The sequence below is a fragment of the Cryptomeria japonica genome, chromosome 3 (assembly GCF_030272615.1).
Source record: "Cryptomeria japonica chromosome 3, Sugi_1.0, whole genome shotgun sequence".
NCBI classification, from domain to species: domain Eukaryota; kingdom Viridiplantae; phylum Streptophyta; class Pinopsida; order Cupressales; family Cupressaceae; genus Cryptomeria; species Cryptomeria japonica.
The window spans coordinates 219,355,781-219,367,055 of NC_081407.1; the positions used below are offsets into that span (position 1 = coordinate 219,355,781).

At 33.9% G+C, this 11,275-nt stretch overlaps 1 protein-coding gene across 1 annotated transcript; it reads right to left on the reverse strand.

Annotated features, from left to right (window-relative positions):
* Positions 1-6,718: 6,718 nt before the first annotated feature.
* LOC131075997 (homeobox-leucine zipper protein ATHB-6-like) lies at positions 6,719-8,821 on the reverse strand. Its single transcript, XM_058013008.1, has 2 exons — positions 8,513-8,821; positions 6,719-6,901 (listed from the first exon to the last, which is right to left on the reverse strand). The coding sequence occupies exons 1-2, from the start codon at positions 8,819-8,821 to the stop codon at positions 6,719-6,721; spliced, it is 492 nt and encodes a 163-aa protein (XP_057868991.1).
* Positions 8,822-11,275: the final 2,454 nt, after the last annotated feature.

Consider the following 11,275-nt stretch of genomic DNA (forward strand, 5'->3'; position numbering starts at 1 on the left):
GTCCTAAGGGGTCATATGGTGTCCTATGATCCCTTAGGACACCATACAACCCCTAACGACACCATATGACACTTTAGGTGTCCTTAGGGGTATTATGGTGTCCTAAGGGGTCATATGATCCCTTAGGACACCATACGACACCTAACGACACCATATGACCCTTTAGGTGTCCTTAGGGGTATTATGGTGTCCTAAGGTGTCCTATGGTGTCTTATGACCCCTTAGGGCACCATAGGACCCTAATGACACCATATGACACCTTAGGTGTCCTTAAGGGTCATATGGTGTCCTAAGGGGTCATATGGTGTCCTATGACCCCTTAGGACACCATACGACCCCTAACGACACCATATGACCCCTAATGACACCATACAACCCCTAACGACACCATATGACCCCTAATGACACCATACAACCCCTAACGACACCATATGACCCCTTAGGTGTTGTTAGGGGTTGTATTGTGTCCTAAGGGATCATATTGTGTCCTATGACCCCTTAGGGCACCATATGAGCCCTTAGGACACCATATGATCTCGTTAGGGGTTGTATGGTGTCCTATGACTCCTTAGGACACCATACGACCGCTAATGACACCATATGACACCTTAGGTGTTGTTAGGGGTTGGATGGTGTCCTAAGGGGTCATATGGTGTTCTATGACCCCTTAGGACACCATACGACCCCTAACGACACCATATGAGTCCTTAGGTGTTGTCAGGGGTTGTATGTTGTCCTAAGGGGTCATATGGTGTCCTATGACTCCTTAGGACACCATAAGAGCCCTAACAACACCATAGACCCCTTAAGTGTCGTTAGGGGTCATATTGTATTCTAAAGGGGCATATGGTGTCTTATGACCCTTTAAGACACCATATGAGCCCTTAGGACACCATATAGTGTCGTTAGGGGTCATATGGTGTCCTATGACCTCTTAGGACACCATACGACCCCTAACGACACCATATGACACCTTAGGTGTCATTAGGGGTTGTATGGTGTCCTATGGCCCCTCAGGACACCATATGAGCCCTTAGGTTACCATATGGTGTTGTTAGGGGTTATATGGTGTCCTATGACTCCTTAGGACATCATATGACCCCTAACAACACCATATGACCCCTTAGGTGTTGCCAGGTGTCATATTGTATCCTAAGGGGTCATATGGTGTCCTATGACCCCTTAGGATACCATATGAGACCTTAGGACACCATACAGTGTTGTTACAGGTCGTATGGTGTCCTAAGGGATCATATGGTATCCTATGACCCCTTAGGACACCATACGACCTCTAACAAAACCATATGGCACCTTAGGTGTTGTTAGTGGTTGTATGGTGTCCTAAGGGGTCATATGTTGTCCTATGACCCCTTAGGACACCATATGAGCTCTTAGGACACCATATGGTGTCCTTAGGGTTCCTATGGTTTTGTAAGGGGTCATATGGTGTCCTATGACCCTTTAGGACACCATAAGACCCCTAACAACACCATATGACTCCTTAGGTGTCGTTAGGGGTCATATTATGTCCTAAGGGGTCATATGGTGTCATATGACCCATTAGGACACCATATGAGCCCTTAAGACACCATATGGTATCATTAGGGGTCGTATGGTGTGCTCAGTGGTCATATTGTGTCCTAAGGGGTCATACGACATCATATGACCCCTTGGAACACCATATGACCCCTAAGGTGTCATTAAGGGTCATATTGTGTCCTAAGACATTATGGAAAAGATGATCTGCTTGTGTGCATATATCAGAACTAGAAGCAAAATGTTGATCATATGCATCAAAAACCAACTACGCTTGTCAAATAACTTTATCACGCTCACTGCTAAGGAGGTCTCCCTTTAAAACTACTAAATCTTGGGCTATATGAAAATTATCCCTCTCTGCTAGCAACACATCACGCTCTTGCATCCATGACTCTTGATCATATCTAAATCGAGCTCAATCCTCTCTCCTATGCCGTTGCTCCGTGGCTAAAGCATCCTGTAGGCTTTAAATATTGGTCCTCACCACTTGTAGATCTCCAATCTATACTACATCTTATCATATAGATAGGTCCTCTAGCTTAGCTTAGCCAACACATAGGGATCGCAAGCATAAACTCGCCTCTCCTTGATCATACCTGCAAGTACCCTTCCCCAGCCTACATGAAAGCCATGACATATCCAATTGAGAACCAATAACCCAACAATAAGACTACACATGACTATCATCAGATTATTATACTCTCGACTTAGGTGATCCCATCCAATCTCATATAACCCCTCAATGCCTAGGTCCTACTCACCACACTCATAAAACATGCATAGAACGACAATACCTATCCTGTGATCATACACTACCCGCTCTCCATGAATAGGTATGTGCAGAACCCTCCACACATCCTCCAATATCACCAAGGCCTCACCCATCAACAAATGCAAAGTATATGCATCTGAGTGCCACCTCTTGATCAGAGTAGTAATCAGACCCCTATTGGTCGTAACCTCGTGGAGATATAATATGTGGTACAGTCCAACTTGGCAAAATAGAGCTATATCATCAACAGTTAATTGATCGTGCAATGACAAACCACTAGGCCTATTCTGATGAGTACCAAGCACCTCAAAGAACTCGTGCAATGAAAAATCAGAGCATCAATCAAAATGGCATAATATGGCATGAATCTTGTGCAAAATTATGAAAATCTTTACCAAAACAACCAATGCAAAAAAGTTACTACAAATGTGAAAATAAATCAACACATGCAATATTGTTAGCACACATGTGAAATTGTTATAACTTATGTGAAACACTAAGCACTTATGAGAAACTTATCAATCTAATGCGACAAACTTAAGCCCTATGTGAAACAATAAACACACGGGACATAAAATAACCTTTGCGAAAAAGAAACTATGCATGTAAAAAAGCTGAAGTATGAATACGGAATGGTTAACAAATGAGATTTTGGAAACCTCTGTAAACACTTTGAAAATAGGCAAAATTTGACCAAATTTTCAAAATACTTACCATGCCACCTGTGCCAGATGGACGTTGATATGATCTGACTTGCTTTGATAGGTGATGTTGTGCTTCAATCCCTATTATCATGCTCAGAATGCTCACAAAATGCTCTAAAGTTGCCCTAGATGCTTTGAACTCAATGAATACAAATGAGCCAAATGAACCTAGAAATTCCTATTTATAGCCAAAAATTAGGGTCTTCCCTCCAAAACGATCGCGGTTCCCCTGAAATTTGAAACCCTTGTAGGACAGTCAAACGAGCTCGAAAATTTGCAAAATTTGAAATTATCACACATGAGTACAATATCGTTAAATTGGTCTCAATTTTGAAATTTTTTCGACCAATTTTCTGAGGGGGCATAATTCCACCCTACTGCCACCAGGACAAGAAATTTTTTTATTTTCTTTGAAACAACATTGTTCCAACATTGTCTCAAAGAGGGGCAAATCTAAACACCTAAAAATGTCGCATTATTAACACGCTAATTATTCCTCTTTATTAATTAAATAATTTTTTAATTATTTAATTAATCAAATTTTTATTCTTCTAAACTAATTTAATCAGCATATTTCATCATTTCTAATTATTCATTTTCTTCCAGTTTTCCTCCAATCATTTCATCATGCAACCTCCTCTTCTTTAAATTAATTAAATAATTTTATTATTTAATTAATTTTGATTTTACAACTTTAATTAAATAATCTTTTATTATTTAATTGAATTCAATTTCTATTTTCTCCTAATTAAAGAATTTCTTTAAATTATTTAATTAACTAACTATGTCTTCCAAATTAAAATAAATTTATCAAATTCATTTAAATTAAACTTTCTCTTAGTACAAAAATTCTAATTTTGCTTCATGTGCATGTTATTAGATAATTTTGAAAATCAATTTTAAATCTAAATTTAATTAAATGCAATTTTCATGATGAATTCCTACATCACATGCTAATTTCTAACTAACACTCACCCCTGAGTTCCACCTTTTCTGACTAATTAATTAATTCAATTAATTCAGTTAACTTCCTCAATCACCTCTCTAAGTATTAATCAACTTTTTAGCTCACTTCAGTTCCACCTATCAATGAAGTTCTCTTCAATTTCTATAAATTTAGCATCATTCTTCTATTTTCATCAACCACTATCTTTGAAATCTTTGTGTCTTAATGCAAGTTTTCAAGAGAGCTATTCAACTAGAAGATTGAGAAGAGCAATGGAAGCCAACAATTGAATCAACAAGGGAGTTTGAGTTTATTTGATTATTTTTTATTGCTTTGTTGATTTCATTTCTATTTTCATCGTTAAATTGCAGATTTTACCAATTAGATTTGAGTTTTGGTGGTTAACTTGTTAATTCTGTTTGCTTATGCCAACTTTTTTTTGCAACACAAAAACAACGTAAACATCTTCATGCAAGAAATATATATTTTACATATATCTGTCATTTCTTAAATTCTATTAAATAACATAAAAGAAAAAAATCAATAAAGTATTTTTTTCTTTTGATTACATCAAGTATTTAAAAAAAGGTTATTTGCTTATAGTTCCACATTTTGCATACATGCCTATAAAGCTAATTAGTACTACAATACTAGATGAAATTCCTCTTGATATGTTTAATTTTAAATGAGCATTGTGAGTAATAAATATTCAACAGTTCAAAGTTTTCACAATAATCATTGAGTGCTACTAATTTCAAGTCCTAGTTCAACATAGTTGAAAAAAACTTACACTCATAAGAATACCCTATTATAAGAAGTTGACTTAGGAAGCTCTTCCGATAGGAAGATGACCCATGATACCCTTATAGGTTGACATGGGTGGACAAATCTGTTTTCTTTTGAAAATTGAGAATAAAAAACAAGGTGTGCTTTATTACACTTAAGTGGGTGAATGTGGGCACATAAAGTGAAATTGATGATAGTGGTTAACGAAAATTCAAATTAGAAAATTTAAGTCTAATCACATGTATGAACACCAACCTAAACTTTATGATGAACAGTCTATAAAAACAAGCCCCACACATCAAATAAGAGTCTAATAATAAACAAATTCCTATTCTTAAAGTTTTAGGCTTATTATTTTCTCTAGATAAGTTGCAGTAAAACTATTTTATTTATGTTGCTAGAATCATAAATGTCTTTGGAAATAGCTTTACTACAAAATCATTTCAGTTATAAACAAAAATAAATTTTGTCTAATAAAATTTGATAATTATTATTTTTAATAAAAATAATAAAATTATTAATTATTTTATCATTAAATAAAGTAATTTCATTTAGAATAAAAGAACTATAATTCTTGATATAATTGCAATTATTGTTTTTGATTAAGATAAAATGGGTTTTATAAGGATATGAAACCCAAATCCAAAAAGGATAACGAACCAGTAGTAGATCAAAACAATATCAACAACTAAATGGCAACAGAAAAAGGGGAAACACCTCACAAAACCAACTAAAAAAACCAAGAAACCTGGGAAAAACTACCAAAAAACAAACACAAGACTAACCAAGAGCTTTCATGAGCTTAGATTTTTTTTTAAATTATATTCTTGTTTATTTCTTTGAGCTTCTCCATGATGAACCTCGTGGCGCTTTTCTGCTAATTCCCGCTTCTTGTCCTGGTAGAAGGTCCAAATGACACCTGCATATCCGCTCCCTATGGATTTATATCCAAATTCTTCTTTTTCAACTTGGCAGCTGAGGGTGGTATACTGTTGAGCGGCTGGGCTCTCTGAATAGAAATTTTCTCATCGAATTTCCTAAGACCTTCTGCACTGTTGTTCATAGCCTCTTTGCTAATATCCACCAAACCCCTGAGTTTGCACTTTAATTCGTCCATCCCCTTCTCCAGATTGACAATTTTAGCTTCATGCTTTGTTGTCATAACCCTGACATCTTCTGTTAATTTTTGAGTCACGTTCAGGAGATAGTTTTATTCGACATCATATTCTCTGTGAAAGTATTGATTATATCTTTAATGCCCCGTTTTATGAGAAGAATTTTGTTGACCACCCAACAAAAACACTTCATATATTATTATTTGTTTACACTTTATATACAATATTCAAATCTAAAAAAATACTCAAACAAATATAATTAATGAACTTCTACATGTAACAAAATATATTGAATTCCATTAGACAAATAATCAAACAATTATAATTCAATATGCCCCCCATTATCCTATTGTCTGCCCCTTACATAAAATAATCAAATCTCAAAAATCTCTCCTACATATCATATGATATTTATGAAAGCAAAAAATTATATTCAATATGACTGCAATTATCTTATTTTCTATCTCTAATATAAAATAATCAAATCTGAATTTTTTTTCCAATAAAGATAATTAATGAACTTCTACATTTAATAGAATATAATGAATTTGATTAGACAAATAGTCAAACAATTATAATTCAATACCACCACCATTATCTTATTATCTATCATAAAATAATCAAATTTCTAGGAACTCTTCTAATTGTCACGTAATAAAAATGATAATTAATGAACTTCTACATATCATATGATATTTATAAGAACGAATAATTGTAATGCAGACTCCTCTCAATCAACACAACACAGTATTTGGCATTACAATTTATTTGGTATACTGTGCAATTGCTATGCTTATTGTTCAAAGCATTTCTACTCCAAACATTAGACTTGAAAGAATTTCATCCCTTAATCACACTAGTCAAATTTAGAGACAGTTTGTGATGCAGGGTAATCATCTAACACCATAAGATCATCATATAACTCGTCTGACATAATAGCCACATCATCAATAACATCAATCTGCTTATTATATTTTGAATGCTCATCCTCATCCAGTCTGTCTTTGATGCGTTGAAACTCATTTGTTAGCCTCCTTACCTGCACAGGGGCCACCATATCATTATCCTTCTTCACTTTTTTGTCCACAAATAAAATTTTCTACTAGGAAACTACGTAGAGAAGATAAATTTGTTTGTAAAGTATAATATTTCATTATTCTATATGACGTTTCTACGTGGTAAGATTTTAAATCAAATGTAGCCTATCAAACTTTCTTCAAATTTATAAGCATGTATAATATTTTCTAGCGTTTTGAATGTATGTCTTTTATACATTGGATTTATGGATCCTGCAACCATTAAAGTACTGTTTCCCACAAATATAAAATAAAATTACTCACCCAGAAGAAAGGAACAAATTATATTGGGAGTTACCGATCTTTTCATAGCTAATGTTAAAGTCCAAAACTATGAGCTTGTGTGCACCAACAAAACAAACATATAATACTACTACGTTTACTTATTTATTTTATTTATCAGTGCAATATTATAATCTTTAAGTCATCTATATGTTGTAATTTTAAATCTTAATTAAAATAATACCGATCAAAAGGCATTTATCAATGTATTTGATTAGATTGTTTATGTGAAAATCGAAGACAAGTTTAAATAGTACATTCTAAGCTTAAACAACATACTTTAAACTAGAATAATTTCAGACGAGTCACTTGTAAAGAGCGGTTTTGGATCCAACTGTATATATTTATATCAAATAATATTCCCTATTGAAACACACTCAATGAACCATCATAAGGAAAAAGAGAATTAAATCTACACACACTTGAATCAAAAAATAATACTGATCAAAAGTTATGGATAAATGTATTTGATAAAATAATTTTGTCGAAATAGAAAGCAAGTTTAAACATCACTCTAAGCTTAGAGTGATTTCAGCTGAGCCACTTAAGCACTTGTCAAAGCTTAGAGTATGTTGTCCATGCCAAAATTGAAATTGATAGGTTGCAACCTGGTTTAATTATTTTATATGATAAACGTAGTTCTGATATTTATACATTAAATGCTTTAAAATACTCAAATTAATCCAGACAATCTAGTTCACTAGAAACTTTCATTATAGAAACACAACCCAATTTTAAAATAGAAACAACATATAAAAAATATATATTAGACATGAATTTTCCATACTCTATGAAATCAGTAGAAAATGTATTTGAATTCAAAATGTATATTTTTACATCAAATAATATTCCCTCTTGAATTATACTCAATCACTCTCTCTTACTAAATAAACACTTTAAACCCATTTATACCAACATTTCCCATACACTAATTTTAACTTCTAAATTGAAAGAATACATGCGTGAAATAAAAAGGGATATAAAAGAAAAATGACACCAGATTTTAACTTTCATCCTTGGATAGCACTACATCATTAGATACGAATTTTCTACATTCTATGTAGTTATAGAGAACGTATTTGAATTCTATTGCATATATTTATGACAAATAATATTCTTCTTGAATCATGCTCAGTAATCCATCGTAAAGAAAAAAAAAAAGAGTTAAATCTACACACTTAGAATTAAAAAAACACCCTCTGCTACAAATTAAACACTGTAAACCCATATATACCAACAATTCCCTACACTACTTTTAACTTGTAAGTTGAAGGAATAGAAAGAAAAATGACCTCAGATTCTAACTTGTCTTTCTCAGAAACCAGTGCATCATATCTTTGCTTAAGAAGATGATAGTCCTTTTCCAATTGCTGGGCCTTCCATCTGGAACGCCTGTTCTGATACCACACTGCAACTTGCCTAGGACTGAGCCCTACTTCAAAAGCAAGCTGATTCTTCCTCTCTGCCTCAAGTTTTCTCTCCATCTCAAAGCTTTTTTCCAGGCATTTCACCTGCTCCAAACTTAGCCGCCTTTTCTTCTCTCTTCTCTCCACTGCACTATCATCCAAAATTTCACACTCTACTCCACAGAATGGCTGCATGACTTCAGATCTCCTTAACCAATGTCTGCAAAAAGGGAATTTATAGTAAGCAAAATGTGGGATTTGTTGATTCATGTGTAGATTAAATACAAATGAAATTTATGTTAAAGCAAAAAATTTGAGATTTTTTTGATGGATGTCTAAGAAATATAAATTAAATTTATGTAGTTTTGACGTTAATTTCTCATTCAATGTGTGTTATTTTGATTCAATCCAAGAGAAAATAATGGTACGTGGTGGCCGTGGGATTCGTAGGTATTTGGTGGGACCCGCATGTCCACGTGCGTTGCATGTGCATGTGACGACGACGTAAAGGTTGAATAGGAGTAGCGTATTTATTTCTGTTGACGGGGATCAATGGATAAGAGGTACTGTATTCTCGTAATGCGCTCCTAAGGATTTTTATTGGGAAGTTTTTATTTTTAAATATTGTGAAAGTAGGCAGGATTGTCATTTAAGCGTGTATGTAGTCACTATTTGTCTTTTCTAGGTCTTTAGTCCATCAACAATTTATGTAGAAGAAATGTCATGGATGCCTTGGAATTATTGTTTGTGTACCAAACATTATCACTTTAGATATGGTTCATCCTTTTTAAATACATAAAATAATTTTTAAAATACAGTACTATCTATTTGTTTTAAAGTGCAATGATGTTATTGTAATATGTTTTCTTCTCATTGAATTGCATTTGAGATGAAGTGAAATTAAAATCTGTAAACAACTCTATTTCTCATAATTTAAAGCAACCATTAATAGTTGATTGTTGTCATTTGTTCTTATCTTCTCGTTGTTAGGATCACAGTAGTTTATACACTCAAGAAATAGGTTTGTGCATTGAAAATCCACATGGAAGGAAAATACTTTCATTAGGTCACTCTACCAATTTTTGAGTGATCGGAGGCCTATTTTTTCTATTTACACTTTCCAAAAAAAATCCAAGTTTATGTCTTAGTCTTGTGTCTCTAGTTTATGGTAACATATTAGTTAAGCTTGACAAATCTTCATACCTAAAATAGTTATATTTCATCCTAATTGAATTTTAGCTCAACCTGGATGTTTTTGACACGTTTTTGAACTTTCTAGAAAAATTTGGGCAAAGTGACAACCAGGGCACTACTCTGAAATTGCTTGAAAAATTCTTGTTTTAAGTGGATAACGCAATTACAAAAACACTAGGACTGCGAGCTTACCAATATTTAGCTTCTGAGTAAAATTCTAAGTCAAATTCTGCTTCTAGTGTGACCAAATTATTTGTTGCACAATCTCTCTTTGTTGTCCTCGAGCTCTTGACATAATGTCTTGCAATTATCTTGTGAAAAATGACTTGATTTGGGCCACTTTTCCCTTTTTCCATCATAACATTAATTAACCTACATGACTTTGACAACATTCAATGCTAAGCAGGCAACTTCCCTTGGCGCCAACTTTTCAAAAATGTCCTTTTTGGAAGGAAGAGACAGACTTTTGTTAGGTTCCCAAAACCATGTTGGATTCTGGCGAAGGTTTCAAAACCTTGTTTGGTCTTCACTCTGTTTTCCCTTTCTTCACTTCTTCTTTGTTTGCTTCTTTGTTTTTACCTTCTAGAGCCTTTGACAAATTGAAATGGAAAGGAAGTTGTGAGTTGGGTGTCAAGCACCGATGGGGTAATGGAGACTTTTTCAAAATTTGAAAGAGTTTTAAAAACTCACAAACGACTCTCCAAAGCTTTGATAACCTTCTCTATTCTCTTTTGTGGCAGAACTTTTTGAAGTTTTGAGTTTGGTGTTGGAGCCTGACAAGGTTGTGAGAACCTTGTCGACTCCTAACAATGGCTTTAGAACCAAGTAAAGAAGTTTCTTTGTGAAGAAAATGTGATTTTGAGAGAAATATTCTTCACCAAAGATAACTTTTTGAAAGAGAATGAGGTGTTTCAAAACCAAGTGAAGAAGCTGGTTTGTGAAGAAAATGTTGAGTTTTGAGAGAAATATTCTTAACCAAAGATAACTTTTCGAAAGAGCACAAGATGTTTCAAAACCAAGTGAAGAAGCTACTTTGTGAAGAAAATGTAGAGTTTTGAGAGAAATATTCTTCACCAAAAACTTTTCAAAAGAACACAAGGTTTCAAAAAGCTTGGTGATGCCCGAAAGAGTTGTGAAGACCTAATCTAGGACCAACACTTGGGAAAAACATTTATGACTTTTGAACATACAAAGGGAAGAGTTAGAACTTTGTCGAAGCTTAGATGAGTTGTGAGATACTTATCGAGACCTAACAATGGTTTCAATTTAACTATCTCATAAGATCAAAATAAGACAAAAACACTAAATGTTTGATGACTTAGGAAGACATTAGTAGAATTATAAAGACATGGGTAGGCTCAAAAGGCTCCTAAGATTTAAAATTTATAATTTGATAGGTAAAATGAGATTTTAATCATGAGGGACCAAAACTAGTGCAACAACCCTTAATTTTAG